The sequence below is a fragment of the Parasteatoda tepidariorum genome, chromosome 1, assembly GCF_982258835.1.
Source record: "Parasteatoda tepidariorum strain Cologne lab strain chromosome 1, Ptep-v5.0, whole genome shotgun sequence".
NCBI classification, from domain to species: Eukaryota; Metazoa; Arthropoda; class Arachnida; order Araneae; family Theridiidae; genus Parasteatoda; species Parasteatoda tepidariorum.
Genome location: NC_141755.1, coordinates 40,355,241 through 40,374,549, shown reverse-complemented (window position 1 = coordinate 40,374,549; position 19,309 = coordinate 40,355,241). Strand labels below are relative to the sequence as shown.

The 19,309-nt window shown below is 28.4% G+C and overlaps 1 protein-coding gene across 1 annotated transcript in view; it reads right to left on the bottom strand.

Moving 5' to 3' along the window:
- Positions 1–19,309, bottom strand: part of LOC107452389 (zonadhesin) — a 93,312-nt gene that overhangs the window by 1,057 nt on the left and 72,946 nt on the right. Inside the window, exons 25-37 of the mRNA XM_087153610.1 lie at positions 15,640–15,830; positions 15,383–15,499; positions 15,121–15,237; positions 14,870–14,986; positions 14,591–14,704; positions 14,354–14,467; positions 13,671–13,802; positions 13,305–13,424; positions 8,926–9,039; positions 7,819–7,995; positions 3,667–3,780; positions 2,554–2,730; positions 1,444–1,629 (exon numbers count right to left, since the gene is read on the bottom strand). Coding sequence (XP_087009736.1) covers positions 1,444–1,629; positions 2,554–2,730; positions 3,667–3,780; positions 7,819–7,995; positions 8,926–9,039; positions 13,305–13,424; positions 13,671–13,802; positions 14,354–14,467; positions 14,591–14,704; positions 14,870–14,986; positions 15,121–15,237; positions 15,383–15,499; positions 15,640–15,830 — 1,790 coding nt within the window. The remainder of the gene's footprint in view (positions 1–1,443; positions 1,630–2,553; positions 2,731–3,666; positions 3,781–7,818; positions 7,996–8,925; positions 9,040–13,304; positions 13,425–13,670; positions 13,803–14,353; positions 14,468–14,590; positions 14,705–14,869; positions 14,987–15,120; positions 15,238–15,382; positions 15,500–15,639; positions 15,831–19,309) is intronic.

Here is a 19,309-nt window from a genome sequence, read left to right as displayed (position 1 = left end):
ATTGTCCATGTTTTTCAAATTTCAATCGTTATTCCATAATTAATAATATATGAACCATATTCAACTTTATTTGAAATTTACTGTAATAGTTTACAACAGGAAGCCCCTCTTATTTTCGGCGATTTGAAAGTAAATGAATATATGTATACGTAAATAAACCAAGAACTAATAAATAATGGTAAACAAAAGTTGCAGTAATTCATTTAAAGCTAAGAATGAAAAGTTTTTTTTATTTCCAATGAGCTGCATTATCGGTCTTGCCGATGAGCAGACCTAGTGCGTTCTCCAGAGGTGGTATCCACTCTTTCAGGACCACCACAATGGGTGAGATGCCGTTGGTCATGTTAATTTGGACATCTAGTTTCTGCCACACTAGATGGCAGCACCGAGACTCTATTTGGATGCTAAAGTGCACTAGGAATTTAATTTTGCCGGAAATGCCAAGAGCCAATAAGGCACTCCAGGAATCTTTTACATGCCGTATAATCATACGACATGGCCGCTGAGGATTTTCTGCATCCCGAAAATCCGGTGTCTGGGCCGGGGATCGAACCCGCAGACTTGGGCTCAGAAGGCCGACGACAAAATATATATATATATATATATATATATATATATATATATATATATATATATATATATATATATATATATATATATATATATATATATATATATATATATATATATATATATATATATATATATATATATATATATATATATATATATATATATATATATATATATATATATATATATATATATATATATATATATATCATGGTGACAAGAAATTGGATTTCAACAAAACTGAGTGAAAATTATTTCCAAAGCACGGGGACTCCATTCTCTACTAGAGCCAAACTTAAAATGTACATTCATGTACTAATACGAGTAACGCGAAAATAATGGCAAAGATTTCAAAATGTTAATTTAAAGAATAATTATGTTAATACATATCCTAAGCAAAGAGGACAAGCCTTTCCGTATCTAGTGCTATAAAGAATTAAAAATTATTAATTAATTCATTTTAAATTAATTTTAAATTAATAAAATAAAATTAATTAATTTATTTTAGTTTAAATTTATTTTAAATTAAACAAATAAAATTCAACAAGGTTGTAGTTTAGTTTAGATTTAAGCTACGCAAATGCAGAGTTTTCAACGACCCGCTAAGACTTCTGTATCAAGTGTGAAATTGAAGATTCAGTTAACGTAAAATGGTTATCCGAACTTTTTGAGTGACGGATTCAAGCAGTTCTTCTCAAAAAACTACGTCTGAAAACTACGTCTGAGTGCCATCAAGGTTTTTTTAATCTATCACACTGTAGTATATTTTGTTCTTGCTTCCGTTAGCCTTTGTTTTTGCTCTCTTAAATCTCTATAAAAATATTACAGTTACAATAAATTAATTTAAGCAGTTGTAAAAATATCTCTTACTTTTTGGACATTGACTTGGTTGTATACATTCACCCTTGTCATTTCTAACCATTCCTTCTCGACAAAAACAACCCTTGACGCATAGAAAAGAGCAGACTTGATTTTTTCCTAAATTAGCGCAAGTTTTAGGACATGTAGAGCCACATTCACTGTAAACTTCATTTTTCCCGCAAGTGTCTGATGGTTCTGAGAACACAAGTTAAGAAAATCAATATAACAACAACAACAAAAGAACATATTATTTTAGATGATATAAAAAATGGAAAAATAAAGCTAAATATAAGATAAATTTCTATTTTCTGCTCTGTTATACAGAAATATTACTCTACCCACAATCACATATTTAAATAATATTGAAAATGTTATCAATTATAATCTTGCATTTTAACAAGACGCAATAAATATAAATTAGTTTTCTGACTTTTTTTACAGCAATATTTTAAAAATCAGATACTTACTGAAAGAGTAAACCCCCGACATTCAATTAAATTTAATATATTGTTTTAAAATTGAACAGATCTTTTTTAAATTTCGAAATTCATAAATATGCTCCAATTTTTGTATACTCCATGTCAACATGGTCTCAAAATACACACGCTCAGTGTGAGATACATCTGCGTCCTCGGCATTGACGGGACTCTTAACAGCTTTCTTACAACAGGCAATCATTCTTTTTTATTTCATATGCCCGTCAGTGCAGTCTGGCATTCATTTTCAAAAGTTAAATTCACTTACATCACCAACAGTAATTATTTTGGTAGCTCTTTCCATGGAATATTTTTTTTCAGAAAATATGTACAAAAATACTCGATTAAAAACAAGAAAGTCACTTCCATTTTTCGTTTATTTTATTTATTGTCATTTTTTTAAGTTTAAACTTATATCCAGATTGCTTTTCACAATTGTTAATAATATACTTTAGATATTTGCTACTTGCAACAAACTCATTGTTAATTTCAATAACGTTGCCACTAGCAAAAACAAAATTAGTCTTTTTCTGAGTTTGCATGGAACTTATATTTATAAAGATAGTTAACTCTTACACTACAATAAAAATAAAATGATACACTAAAGCAATTTATAAATTTCAAACAAAAAAAAAATTCTTACTTTTTGGACATTGATTTGGGTGAACACATTTACCGCTGTCATTTCTAACTAATCCTTCTTGACAAAAACAACCTTCGACGCACTGCTTAGTGCAGACTTGATCTTTTCCCAAGTTGGCACAAGTTTTGGGACATGCAGATCCGCAATCATTATAAACTTCATCTTTACCACAAGTATCTTGTAGTATTGGGAAAATACATTTCAAGAATTAATAAAACAAAAGAAAAAATATTACATGATTCAAGATATTATGAATAACGGCAAAATGAAGCTATAATGCTATTTTTTGGCCTTTCATACAAAAAAATTACTCTGAACATAAATACTAATTCAATTAAATGACAGTGGAAATGTTTTCACTTATGATTTTGCATTTTAACGTGCAAATAAAATATTAATTATGTTTGTACAATTTTGTGTACATATTTTGTTGCAAATTAAGAAGCTAGTTGAGAAAATAAATCCTCGATATTGAATTTAATTCAGTTGCATTTTTGAAAATTTAGGCAAATCTTTTTTAAATATTCGAAGGAGACGATTCTACATTTTTGACCACTATCATGTTCTGTTAATTTCATATGCACCTTTATAGAAACAGTACTGATACTTATTTTTAGTAGTTAAAGTGTCACTCCCCTGAAACATAATGAGCTTTGTAATTCTTTCCCGATAGCTTATTTCTTTTTATAAGAAATGTATAAAACTTAATAAGTTAAAAGAATATTGATATGTTAAAAAGTTACTAGTCATATTAATATATTATTTTTGTCTGAATTTATCTTCAGAAAACTTAACACAATTTTTACTGACATCCTATATATATTTTTCGCTTACGACTGATTACTGTTGCAACACAGCAAAATACAAATTTCGCCTTTTTCCGACGTTACATAAAGGTTTATGTATTCAAAGAAATTTTATTGTGATAAAGAATATTTATAGTGATAATTTTTTGGTATTTTTAAATTTCAAGTCGATATAAGTTTTTGTGGGGGCCGCACTATTAATTTTAGAGTTTTCATTATTCATTTATGATATTTTTGATCATATTTTTAACATGCAAAAGTTATCTCTTTTCATTCTTTAAAAAAATTAAATGAATTGAATAATTACCTTTAATTTTTTGACACTCTTCACAGCAGGCGCATTTCGGTTTTACAAGCTTGTAACCTGTCCTGCATCTTATTTGTGGACAGTGTTTTTTTGAGCAATTCACATTGCATTCTTCTGTGCGAGTGGTTGGAACATTTGATGAAAATTAAATGCATGAAAGAAAACAATACATCAGTTATAAGAATAATATAAGTGACATGAATGAAATCAATCAATGCTAATTCTATGAACTAAAATTACATGTATTACGTCATTTTACGTGGTACCAAAATTGCTGGTATTTCGTTACCTTAGTTGGCAACGATTCAGTCATATGTGATTTCATTGGATTTGTAATTTGTTTCACTCATCAGGGGGCTAATCCCCCTGCTCACTGTCGCTCATTAACCCTGATGATTTTTTCGTAATTCTCTTGGCAGAAAAACAATTCTCTGATAAACAATTAGACACATTTAGAAAAAACAACAATTCTCTTAGTTTTAAACTCTTGGATTAAAAGCGTGGTAATAGCGGTGCAGGGAAATAACTTCAAACTAGGGGTAGAAAAATATTTATAAAAAAACAATAGCCTTATAACTTTTATTAGTTTTATGACCAAAATAATATGGAATTGAATGAGGAAAAACTGGATCCTTCCACATTATTTTCTGGCTAAAAGAAATGAAAGATTGAAAGGAATACTGAATTTAATTAGAGACGAATGCACCAAAATATAGGATTTCCATTTTTTAATCTTCAACGAAATTCAACTATTGTAACATTCTTATTAATACGACACATAGGTAGGATAAAAAAAGTATAATGTCAATACTATTTCGTGTAAATCTACACACACACTAACAAAATGAGTTTTGATATTCGACTGAAATTTAAAAATATTCGTAAAGTAATTTATAATTTTCTGTTGCGATAAGGATATGAGATAAATTTCTATAAACATCGGTAGTTATATAATTTAAATTTAAATTTCATGCATTTTTTCTTTGCATTTAAGCATTACATTTTTTCTTCATTACTATAAAATTTTTTTATAAATTATAAATTACTAAAAATTTTTATGATTTGTGTAGATTTTTGTCAAAAAATTTCTTAAAAAATTAAAACAAATTAAGCTTTCTATAAATTTTAAAGAAAGACACTTTAGTTCTTTTTTGTATTTTTACAAGCTGAATTCCCGTTCTTTTTAAGGAAAGGACAAAAAAAAATAATAATCAATTTATCAGCACTGAAAAACACTAAAGAATTTTGCACAAAACCGAAAGGAATATTCTACTGCAATTAGAAAGGCTAATTTATAGTGCTAAAATAAATAAAGATAAACTATATTTACTCAAAGAAGGTTTTATTACAAAAGTCTATGACATACTGTGTGCATAATATTACGGTAGAAATGTATTAAATAAATAAATGTTATGTAAGAAACACCACACACTAAATGCTGGTACTTCTTACTGTAATTTAATCCAGAATTTTTTAGTGCAAACTTCAATAATTCTGAACAACAAACTCTTAAACTACGAAATTAGAATCATTCGGTAGTTCTAATATCGAGAAGTAGTTGATTTATTGTGCATATTTTGAATAATATTTTTTCCGTGTGATTATGTTTAGCTTCTTTTTGCAGTCTGTGGACAATAAATATACTTATTTCTCTTATACCTTTTTTTTCTTTTTGGAACAAGGCACCGTTTAATGAGCATCGTTTGACACAATATCATGCAATCACTATTAGGTAATAAATGTTAACTATAACCTATTACAATAAAAATTATAAAATCTTTTCTGCAAACGACATTATACTCCGTTGCAAGTTAAGAAAAGACGATTGCGGTAAAGGATTTAAGTAATCATCCGCGACTGCATATAGTTCCGCTATATTTGGCTATCTAATTATATAATTATGCTTTTAAAACAATATAAAAGCTTTTAAAAGTTCAACTCGTTATGCAGAAATACTATTTTTATAAGCAAAAAGAAGATCGTGCTTTGTTGTTGGCAAGAGTTCGCGATATTGAAATTCATTCGGGCTTGGAACTTGGTGTCCTTTTAGCGTGCACTTAGATGCAAACAGGCCTTCACCATAGGCATAATGGTTTTTTTCTTAACTTGCAACAGGATATAGACTATAACTAAATTAAAAATCATTTGTGTATTCGTTAATATTGAACAAAGTTATAAAATAATAATAAACCCGATATTCTTAGCTCATCTAAATCGTAAGAAAACTCCCTCAATACTTTCCAGTTGAGTCAGCGATTGTTAGAAGAAATTTTTTATTGACTCTCAGTCTATTTGTCCTTCTCTAAATGGTTCTCTCGTTCTATCACCTTTTAATTTTGCGCACATCTAACTTAATTGGTTGTGCATTTTAGCAAATAAATATTCAATATTATATCTATTTGCACCCATGTCACTTATTCTACCATTCTTAAAATATGTAGCTTCGTATCCATCCTGTAAACTATTCTTAGACAATGTGTAATTATAAATTTTTTTTCGCAATAAAAAAAACACATTCCATCAGACATTTTTTCTGCAGAAGAGAAAAATAAATTATTTTTATTCCTTTATGTAAAATGGAAAGAAAAAAACAAAAAAATGGGTCACCCTGAATAACTTCTGATCTAATGATCGGATCTTTACTTTCTGCACCACAATCACAATTTTCAAATCTCAAATATGCTAATTAATTAGTGCAGACGATGTTTCAAGTTACTAAATCTCACACAGAAATGCACTTTCCCTGAATGAACATAAATTTTTTTCGACGGATTTGGATTTCCGATCCCCAAAACACAGGGGATAGTCGCAATCAGGGAAATGTGTTTTTTCTTCAAAGATAATTCCGTGCAAAAAAAAAAAGAAGAAAATTGTGAATATTTACCTGTATTATTTTATACTATTTTTTAGTAATAGTCGAAAACGTTTTAAATTATAAGAGCGAAATTGGCCGAATAGTTCGAAATCAAATTTTAAAAGATTAGTGCAGTTAAAATTCGATATCTCAGAAACTATTCAACCGATTTCATTCAAACTTTGCATTTTGCCTAGTAAAATTGTATACTTTAATATGATTGGAAAATCTTTATACCTTACTATACAAAATTGTTTTTCTTATTATTTAAAAAAATAATGTAAGCAATAAATACTCACAAAAATTTATTTTTTGCATGGAATTATGCATGGATAAACGAATTTTAGAATTGTGTTCAAAAACTTTTGATTCGCTTAAAATGTTCTCGAGATATAATGAAATACGCAAAAATTAAAATTAACATTAAGGGGTCCAAGCCTTAAAAGTATGTAAATAACGAAATAAATGAAACCATATTTCCCAGATTCCAGCTACCCTCCATAGTTTGAGGGTCAGAAAGCCGAATTTGTAGAAAAAAGTTATACTTATTCAGAAAAATTGCGTTTTGTGATTTATTTCGTAACTTAAAATATCGTCTAGCATAGTTGTGGTCACCCGTTAAACCAGTAAGATTGAGTCCTAGAACGTCAAGATCCGATCTTCAGTTAAAGTTATTCGATGTGGGTTCGTTTTTCTGGCACACTGCGTATAAATAAATTTTGCAAAAATTTTTTTTTTAAATATTTATAATTCAATTTCAAAATAAAAACTATTTTTAAAACAAGGAACCGAAATGCTCTAGAAAAATATCGGATTTAAACAAAATAATATTTCGAAATTTGAATCTGTACTTCCCGAGAAAACTGCGTCTTTGATTAGTTCAAATATTTGTATTTTAACACAAAGCTGGATAGCAGACTTGACTCTCAATTTATTTCTTGCTTCTTGAATTAATTGACGAAACTGCGTTACTGTCAAGATTTTTGCGAAGTAGGCGTTACTGCGTGTACAAATCACGTTCGGTGGTCTCCAATTGGGGGCGGAGTTCACGACCAGGCCGACCGTTATCTATCAAAAGGTACCTCGTGATTGAATCATGTTAGCATGTCTTATATACCAGTGAATTGATGTTTAATTTTCGTAGTGGTGGTTACGCCACACCACTAGCAAAAACAAAATTAGTCTTTTTCTGAGTTTACATGGAACTTATATTTATAAAGATAGTTAACTCTAACACTACAATAAAAATGAAATGATACACTAAAGCAATTTATAAATTTCAAATTAAAAATTCTTACTTTTTGGACATTCATTTGGGTTAATACATTTACCGCTGTCATTTCTAACTAGTCCTTCTTTACAGAAACAACCTTCGACGCATTGTAAAGTACAGACTTGATTTTTTCCCAAGTTGGCACAAGTTTCGGGACATGCAGATCCGCAATCATTATAAACTTCATCTTTTCCACAAGTGTCTTGTAGTATTGAGAAAATAAGTTTCAAGAATTAATAAAACAGAAGAAAAAATATTACATGATTCTAGATATTATGAATAATGGCCAAATGAAGCTATAATGCTATTTTTTGGCCTTTCATACAAAAGAATTACCCTAAACATAAATACTAATACAATTAAATGATAGTGGAAATGTTTTCCCTTATGATTTTGCATTTTAACGTGCAAATAAAATATTAATTATGTTTGTACTATATTGTGTACATATTTTGTTGCAAATTAAGAAGCTAGTTGAGAAAAAAAATCCTCGACACTGAATTTAATTCAGTTTTATGGTTGACTATTTAAATAAATCTTTTTAAATATTCGAATGAAACGATTATACATTTTTGACTACTGTCATCTTCTGTTAATTTCATATGCACCTAGAAACAGTACTGATACTTATTTTTCGTAGTTAAAGTGTCACTCCCCTGAAAAATAATGAGCTTTATAATTCTTTCCCGATAGCTTATTTCTTTTTATAAAAAATTTATAAAACTTAATAAGTTAAAGGAATATTAATATGTTAAAAAGTTAATAGTCATATTAATATATTTTTTTTGTCTGAATTTATCTTCAGAAAACATTACACAATTTTTACTGATACCCTATATATATTTTTCGCTTACAACTGATAACTGTTGCAGCACAGAAAAATACAAATTTCCCCTTTATCCGACGTTACATAGAGATTTATGTATTCAAAGAAATTTTACAGTGACAAAGATTATTTATAGCGATAATTTTTTGGTATTTTTAAATTTCAAGTCGATATAAGTTTTTGTGGGGCTTCATTATTACTTTCAGAGTATTCATTATTTTTTGATAATATTTTTGATGATATTTTTAACATGCAAAAGTTATCTCTTTTCATTCTTTAAAAAAATTAAATGAATTGAATAATTACCTTTAATTTTTTGGCACTCTTCACAGCAGCCGCATTTCGGTGTTACAAGCTTGTAACCTGTCCTGCATCTTATTTGTGGACAGTTTTTTTTTGAGCAATTCACATTGCATTCTTCTGTACGAATGGTAGGAACATTTGATGAAAATTAAATGCATGAAAGAAAACATTACATCAGTTGTAAGAATAACATAAGTGGCATGAATGAAATCAATCAATGTTAATTCTATGAAACAAAATTACATGTATTACGTCATTTTACGTGGTACCAAAATTGCTGGCATTTCGTTACCTTAGTTGGCAACGATTCAGTCATATGTGATTTCATTGGATTTGTAATTTGTTTCACTCATCAGGAGGCTAATCCTCCTGCTCACTGCCGCTCATTAACCCTGATGATTTTTTCGTAATTCTCTTGGCAGAAAAACAATTCTCTAAGAAACAATTAGACACATTTACAAAAAACAACAATTCTCTTAGCTTTAAACTCTTGGATTAAAAGCGTGGTAATAGCGGTGCAGGGAAATAACTTCAAACCAGGGGTAGAAAAATATTTATAAAAAAACAATAGCCTTATAACTTTTATTAATTTTATGACCAAAATAATATGGAATTGAATGAGGAAAAGCTGGATCCTTCCACATGATTTTCTGGCTAAAAGAAATGAAAGGACAACAATGGAAAACTGCGACATCACCATTCGAATTTTATGTATAGCAAGAAACACACCCCTTACTAACAACAAAAAATTAAAAGGAATACTGAATTTAATTAGAGACGAATGCACATAAATATAGGATTTCCATTTTTTTATCTTCAACGAAATTCAACTATTGTAACATTCTTATTAATACGACACATAGGTAGGATAAAAAAGTATAATGTCAATACTATTTCGTGTAAATCTACACACACACTAACAAAATGAGTTTTGATATTCGACTGAAATTTAGATATTCGTAAAGTAGTTTATAATTTTCTGTTGCGATAAGGATATGAGATAAATTTCTATAAACATCGGTAGTTATATAATTTAAATTTAAACTTCATGCATTTTTTCTTTGCATTTAAGAATAAAAATTTTACTTCATTACTATAAAATTTTTTCTTTCTAAATTATAAATTGCTAAATTTTTTTATGATTTGTGTAGATTTTTGTCAAAAAATTTCTTGAAAAATTAAATCAAATTAAGCTTTCTATAAATTTAAAAAAAAGAGACTTTAGATCTTTTTTGTATTTTTACAAGCTGGATTCCCGTTCTTTTTAAGGAAAGGACAAAAAAAATAATAATCAATAAATCAGCACTGAAAAACACTAAAGAATTTTGCACAAAACCGAAAGGAATATTCTACTGCAATTAGAAAAACTAATTAATAGTGCTAAAATAAATAAAGATAAACTATATTTACTCAAAGATGGTTTTATTACAAAAGTCTATGACATACTGTGTGCATAATATTACGGTAGAAATGTATTAAATAAATAAATGTTATGTAAGAAACACTACACACTAAATGCTGGTACTTTTTACTGTAATTTAATCCAGAATTTTTTAGTGCAAACTTCAATAATTCTGAACAACAAACTCTTAAACTACGAAATTAGAATCATTCGGTAGTTCTAATATCGAGAAGTAGTTGATTTATTGTGCATATTTTGAAATATTTTTTTCCGTGAGATTATGTTTAGCTTCTTTTTGCAGTCTGCGGACAATAAATATACTTATTTCTCTTATACCTTTTTTTTCTTTTTGAAACAAGGCACCGTTTAATGAGTATCGTTTGACACAATATCATGTAATCACTATTAGGTAATAAATGTTAATTATAACCTATTACAATAAAAATTTAAAAATCTTTTCTGCAAACGACATTATACTCCGTTGCAAGTTAAGAAAAGACGATTGCGGTAAAGGATTCAAGTAATCATCCGCCACTTCATATAGTTCCGTTTCATTTAACTATCAAATTATATAATTATGCTTTCAAAACAATATAAAAGCTTTTAAAAGTTAAACTCGTTATGCAGAAATACTATTTTCATAAGCAAAAAGAAGGTCGTGCTAATTTGTTTCAAGGGTTGGCGATGTTGCTATTCGTTCGGGCTTGGAACTTGGCGGCCTTTTGGCGTGCACATAAATGCAAACAGGCCTTCTCCATAGGCATAATGGTTTTTTTCTTAACTTGCAACAGGATATAGACTATAACTAAATTAAAAATCATTTGTGTATTCGTTAATATTGAATAAAGTTATAAAATAATAATAAACCTGATATTCTTAACTCATCTAAATCGTGAGAACACTTCCTCAATACATTGGTGTTGAGTCAACGATTGTTAGAAGAAATTTTTTAATTACTATCTGTCTATTTGTCCTTCTCTAAATGGTTCTATCATTCCATCACCTTTTAATTTTGCCAACATCTAACTTAATTGATTGTGTATTTAGTAAATAAATATTCTATATTATGCCATTTACACCCATGTCATTTATTCTACCATTCTTAAAATACGTAGCTTCGTATTCATCCTGTAAACTATTCTCAGACAATGTGTAATTATTACTTTTTTCTCGCAATTAAAAAAAAAAACACATTTTATCAGAAATTGTTTCTGCAGAAAAGTAAAATAAATTATTTTTATTCCTTTATGTAAAATGCAAAAAGAAAAAGAAACAAAAACAAATGGATCACCCTGAATAACTTCTGATCTAATGATCGGATCTATGCAGTCCGTACCACAATCATAATTTTCCAACCTCAAATATGCTAATTAATTAGTGCAGACGATGTTTTAAGTTACTAAATCTGACACAGAAATATACTTTCCATGAATAAACATACATTTTTTTCGACGGATTTGGATTTCCGATCCCCAAAGCACAGGGGATAATCACAATCAGGGAAATGTGTTTTTTTTAAAGATAATTCAATGCAAGAAATAAATTTTTGTAAATACTTATTATTTTATGTTATTTTTTTAGTAATAGTCAAAAACATTTTTAATTATAAATTATAAAATTTTTTACATTATTTCATAATATGTAATTTTACACGACAAAACAAAACTTGAACTAAATCTTCCGAATAGTTCGAAATCAAATTTGAAAAGATTAGTGCAGTTAAAATTCGATTTCTCAGAAACTATTCAACCGATTTCGCTCAAACTTTGCATTTTGCCTTGTAAAATTACACACTTTAATGTGATGGGAAATTTTTTTTACCTTACTATTCAAAATTGTTTTTACTACTATTTAAAAAATAATATAAGTAATTGATACTCACAAAAATTTATTTTTTGCAAGGAATTATGCATGGATAAACGAATTTTAGTATTGTGTTCAAAAACTTTTGATTCGCTTAAAATGTTCTCGAGATATAATGAAATACACAAAAATTAACATTAAGGGGTCCAAGCTTTAAAAGAATCTAATGAACGAACTAAGGGATACCATATTTCCCAGATTGTAGCTACTATCTATAGTTTGTGAGTCAAAAAGCCGAATCCGTAGAAAAAATGTACATTTATTCAGAAAAATTACTTTCTTATGATTGATTTCGTAACTTGAAATATCGTCTAGCATAAGTTGTGGTCACCCGTTAGACTGACCAGTAGGATTGATTCCTGGAGGGTCAAGATCTGATCTTTGGATCAAAAGTTATTCGATGTGGGTCCGTTTTTCCGGAGTACTGCTTAATAATAAATTTTGTTACATATTTTTTTAAATATTTATAGTTCAATTTCAAAATAAAAAAAATTACAACTTTAAAAGAAAAGTACCAAAATGTTTTAGAAAAATATCGGATTTAAATAAAATAATGTTTTGAAATTTGATTATGTACTTCTTTGCTTCTTGAATCAATTGACAAAACAGCATGACTAGGCTGTTTTTTAATATCTTTGTGATAATCCAGCACATTACGATGTCATAATACTTTTATATGCTTAATTTTAAATCAAGACCTCTAGATTAATAGATATTTTTTTTATGTTCAATTTACTTCTGTTGTACTACACTTACTTTTTATTTAAACATTTAAAACAAATGTGCGACACATTTTAGTCCAACGAAATTTTTGCACATGATAATGTACAAAAATGTTTACTAAATTTTTTACGTTACAAAATTTAATACAAATTTAGCAAATTTTACAAATTTCTTAAATTTAGTAAATTTACTAAAATTTTGTGCATTTTTGAAATTTAGTAAATTTTGTAAACAAAAATTTGTTTATAGGACCAACAAAAGAATCGAAGAGAAATTTGGTCCACCTAGCATATTTCCAACCGGTACAAATAAATAAGAAAATACAGCATTAATTCAATAGTTTTCTTCAAAATCTTTCAGTTTAGCAAATCTTTCAGTTTAACTAATATAGTACCTTTTTTCTGGCACACTGGACAGCAGCCACATTTTGGTTTTACCGACTCGTAACCTTTCTTACAACTTAGTCGTGGGCAATGGTATTTTCCTGAACAGTCAGTTTGACAATCATCTGGTTCTGTAGATGCCAGATTTTGTAAAGTTAGTGAAAAGAAAGATAAGAATATATTAGTTCAAAAGAAAGGAAATGTTTGTATTAATGAGAAAAAAAACCAATTCTTATTAAACCAAAAATTAAAAAAAAAAAACTAAGAATTCTTACTAAACATTATCAAACAGTGGAACAAAAAGTAAATATTCTTTTGAATGCAATGCAAGGTATTAACTCTTTAATAGCTTAGTACCGCGTAATGAGAAAAATTACTTTTTACTGGAACACACTTGTCGCAGCAACCACACTCAGACCTTACAGGCACGTAACCTTCAATGCAGTCAACTATTGGACATTCATCCCCGTTACAATCGATGGTTTCGCACTCTTCTGAACCTGGGGGTGCTATTTGAAAAGAAAGGCATGTTATAGAAGTTTTCTGTGCAGCAGCCTTAAAGTCAATTTTGAAAGTAAAATTTATGTCGCAATTTTTACTGTAATAATAACAGTCGTTTGATGATTTTAGAGTAAATATTACTGTAAAATCTACGATATGACTGATCTGCGGATAGTTTCTTAAACTCCTACGGTAAAACGGATAAAATTTCACTGTGTTCGCAGTAAAACGTTAAAAAATACAAGAACTCTGAGTGCTGGTATTTTTTTTTGCTATGCAATTAAATATTATTAGTTAAGTGATTACAACAGAAGCTTGAGAAATATTTTTACAAACAATATTAAACAGAATATATGTTAAAAACAATTAGTGTCTTTTTATTACTAATGAATTTAAAGAAGAATAATAAGTATTTAAAGTAGAGAGCGAATTTTAAAAAAAATTACAACTGCCTAAATTAATAGAAGCCCCAGTAAAAAACCCTATGGCAAAAGAAAAACAAGAATATAAAACACTAGACTGAAACCTTATTGAGAAAAAAAGTAGAATAGTTAATTACTTTCTATTTTTTTGCACTCATTGCAGCATTTGCAAGGAGGTTTTACAGATGTGTAACCTGGAGCACATTTTATTAATGGGCAGGGTTCTGTACAATCAACTTCACAGGGAGGGTCTGAAAAATAAGAAAAACAAGAAAAATAATAAAACTAGATAAAATACTAAAACAAGAATATAAAAAGCACTATAAAACAAAAATTATACACTTATTGAGAAAAATAGTAGAAAAGTTAAATACTTTCGCTTTTTTTGCACTCATTACAGCATTTACAAGGAGGTTTTACAGATATGTAACCAGGAGCACATTTTATTAATGGACAGGGTTCTGTACAATCAACTTCACAGGGTGGGTCTGAAGAATAAGAAGAACAAGAAAAATAATAAAACCAGATAAAATACTAAAACAACAAGAATATTAAAAAATCAAGAAGTAAGAATTAATAAGAAAAGAATATAAAAACAAAGGTCAATAATACAAAAATCTATTTTTACATAAAGAATGAGAATAGTTTTCTACTTTTAATTTTCCTGCACTTATTACAGCATTCACAAGGAGGTGTATACGATTCATAACCTGGAGCACATTCAACCGCAGCGCAAAGAACGGTTCTGCAGTCAACATTACAGGGCGGATCTGGAAAGTAATAAAACAATAAGGAATACACAAAAATATAAAAATCAAGAAATTAAAATCTATAAGGAACAGATGGACAAAGTTCAATAATACGAAAAACTATTTATACATTAAATATTCGAATTATTTTTTACTTTTTATTTTCCTGCACTTATTACAGCATTCACAAGGAGGTGTATACGATTCATAACCTGGATCACATTCTACATATGCGCAACTTACAGCACTACAATCAACATTACAGGACGGGCCTAGAAAATAATAAAACAATTAGGAAAAAACTAAATTAAGAATATAAAATCAAGACATGAAAATTTAAAAAAAAGGATATAAAAGCAAAGTTCAATAATACGAAAAACTATGTATACGTAAAATATTAGAATTATTTTTTTTTACTTCTAATTTTCCTGCACTTATTACAGCATTCACAAGGAGGGGTATACGATTCATAACCTGGATCACATTCAACATATGCGCAATCAACTGTACTACAATCAGCTTTGCACGGTGGGCCTGCATAATAATAAAAATTAAGGTCAATATTAGAACAAGAATATAAAAAGCAAGGACTTAAAAATTAATGAAGCAAGAATATTAGAAAGTAAATTAATCAAAAATCTAATTTTGAATAAAAAAATTTTATTGCTAATTACCTTTAATTTTTCTGCACTTATTACAGCATTCACAAGGAGGTTTAAATGATTCATAACCTGGATCACATATAGGAGCCGCACAACGAACAGTTCTACAGTCAACTTTGCAGGCTGAACTCACAGTTACAGCACAGATGAAGAATAGGCTTATTATTGAAACTTTATACATAGCGATAGTTGTGCTTAATAATCTGAAAAAATAATAAAAGTAAATTAAGAAACACAATAATTTTTTTATGAAAAATTTTCCTGGTGGCAATTAAGATTACTTTCTATATCAAATCTTATTTTGAATTTAAATTTGCGTTTTTGAAAAAAAATGCAGTTTATTTCAAGGAGGAGAAAAATATTTGTGTGTGATGCCAGAATTTGGCATTACATATTTATTTCCTATCTTTTTAAAATATCCTTCATTACTTAAGCTTATTTTTATTAATAGAATTATTTTTAAAATAAATAAAAAAACTTAATCTTTTTAAACGAACATAAAATATTTATTTCTTCTCTTCCAGATCAATGTAACGGATACTTTCTTTTTATTTCATTATTATGCAGACATATTAATTCACTGTCGCCTCTAATCGAAAACAAAAATCTATTTATAACTTTTTATTCTAATTTTCCAACGGCTAAATGTTTCGGTTGCATGGTTATAATAATTCACATAAATTTGTTGGCGACTCGTGATCGCCAAGGTGTTCTTTTAAACCCATGTGGATATGCTAGTTGGCTTTGTTTTCGGCTATGATATATTATGATAAATCGCCAAATTTTGGATCTCCTACCCATACTCTTTCTCTGTCCGTTGAGAATAAATATATTGACTTTTAATTTCTAAATTGGTGAGGCTTGGACCCCTCTTCGGGGCCTCCCAGTCTCAATTTTCTAACGGTCAGAAATGTTGTTCTGGCTTTATGATCTCTCAATAGAGAGTATTATTATTTCATCCCTTTAAGGGATTTCTTATTTAGGATGAAAATGTGGCCACTCGAAATCTTAAATTATGCTTAATAAAATCTAAATTTACATTCAACGATTTGTACATTATTTCCTGGAAACGTTATTGTTTTATTCATTCAATATTGGCCCAAATGAACATTCATATATACCACTATCAACTATACGGCTAATGACGGGGAAGCAAAGCCTTCCCTCACATAAACTGGTGCCTAAGACGGGGAAACGTATCTTTGAAGAAAATTGCCTGCATCATGTATCATCCCTATTCCTATTTACATCATGTTTGAAACTCCAGCTTGCGTCCTATTCTCCAAGATCCTGATCCAGCTTGTGTCCAAAGATCCTAATGTCCAGCGCAGCCTACCAGTGCATGCTTTTAGAAGAAAAACGAGTCTTCTGTGCTTCTCATAATATTATTCCAAAAGATTGAAATCAATTCTACGGTGTTACTTACCTCTTCAAAAGTGTTCGGGTTTGTTCCAAAAGAAGTATTCCAGTGGTGTATGTTTCAAAAAAAAAATAATAATAATAATGTGTTTCTCAAGAAAAGCTAACGGAAATGAATGTCAACTGGGTGTGTGTCACTCTCAACAGTGAATTTTTTTCTCTCTCTTTTATCAAAATCGGAGAGAAATTTTTTTACACAAACTGCAGTGCTTTTTTTTGCAGTAAATGTTTTTAAAAATTAACACAATATTTTAATAATTGCATTAAGTACATTTCAATTTCTAACTGATTATTTTACAGATTCAGTACTTAAATATTTTCAATGCATAACATTTTTTTAAAGCAATTATTTCTTATTCTCATTAAATATTTTTGGAATTAATTTTCATTTAATATGAATATCTTATATTCTATTTATTTTAATGATTACAATTTATTATTGCTGTTATTTTTTCATTTTTAAAATTGATTATTTTTCTTAACTTGATATTTTAATTGGTATAACTATTTTTCATTTATATATATCAATATATAATTTTAAGTTATCTGATTATTAAATATGTCTAAACGTAAGAATAATATAAACTTTCATATTCAACCCCTTGCTGGTGATCCAACCACATTAAAGTTTTTCTTTCTTCAATTGGAAGATTATGTTAAGATTAATTCTTTAAGTGAAGAACAAGCTATTGCAACTTTTAGATCTTTAATCTCAGGCAATGCTTTAAAATTTTATATTGAAGAACCTTCATTGGTTAAAATGAAAACACTGACTGAAATAAAACATAAATTTTTGGATTTTTTTAGACAAGATGATAATTCATCTATTTTTGCTTTGAATAATATTTTGTTGAAACCTCAGGTAACAATAAGATCCCTTGCTCATAGGATAAACATAACTTTCAATAAGGTATATCCGAATTTAAATGATTCAGATGCAATTGATACTTTAAAGTACACGCATCTAATGGGAGCTCTTCCTCATGATATTAAGATCACAATTTTGAAAGAAAATATTAAAAGTTATGAGAATGCTGTCGAAAGAGCACAGCAACTTCAGAATATCGACTCAGCTATTAACAACCAATTTAAAGGTGATGATGAGATCTTAAATCTAAATTCGGAAATTTCAAATTTAAAAGAGCAGATAAACAATATTGTTTCAAATAATAATGATACTAAAAATAAATGTGATGGAAATAGAAGACAATTGGAGAACAAAAATAGAATTTTTAAATCGAAAACTTATTCGAATAGTAGTAATTATCGTAAAGCCCCTTATCATAATAACCAACATACCTTTCGGCAGAATTTTTGTGTTTTCTGTGGCAAGCATGGTCACATTATGAAATTTTGTAGAGAATTTTTGAATATTTCTCAATCGGATGTGCAGATTAATCAGCATAATAGAAATTTTCAAACTCGAAGGAACTTTAGAAGCAATAGATTTTACCCCAATAGAAGTTACCTAAATAATAGAGATCACTCGTATAATAATCCTAACTATAATAGTGATAATAGACAACAAACTTATCCAAATCCGAATGCCACCACTTTTAACCCCAATTTAAACTAAATTTTAGCTCAAATAAGGCTGATGCATTTGAGCTATCACCTAATATTTTGTCATCAGCTAATAATAAGTCAAGCATTAATGAAAAGAAAGATAATTTTACCCAAACAGTTAATAAAATAAAAATGCAAAATGAATGTTTTACTCAAACTAATGAATTTAATGAAATTATTGTAAATGTTCACAATGAAATACCTAAACTACCCCTCATTAATGTACAACTTAAAGATTATTCTGCCCCACTTCTGATTGATTCAGGCTCTTCTCTTTCAATAATTTCTAATGAAACATTTAATAAACTTAAACATAACATTAAATATAAATATATTTCACGTTCAGTTTCAATTAGTACTATAAACTCTAAGGTTTCATTTTTAAGTTGTATTCAAATCTCATTTAAAATTAACAACAAGCTATACAAACATACACTTTTTGTTACACATTTAGATAATTCAGTTTTTGAAGGGATATTGGGATATGATTTTATGCTAATGCATAACATTCAATTGTCACCTAAGGACAATTTTATAACAATTAATGGCGAAAAAGTACCATTAATAGGACAAAAACAATGTACGGAAAATGTAGACATTGATTTTGATGGGGATATTGTGTCGGATATTTGTGGAGAGATTCATAATGTAAATAAACAAAATGTAAACAAACAAAATTTGGACACTAAACAAAATG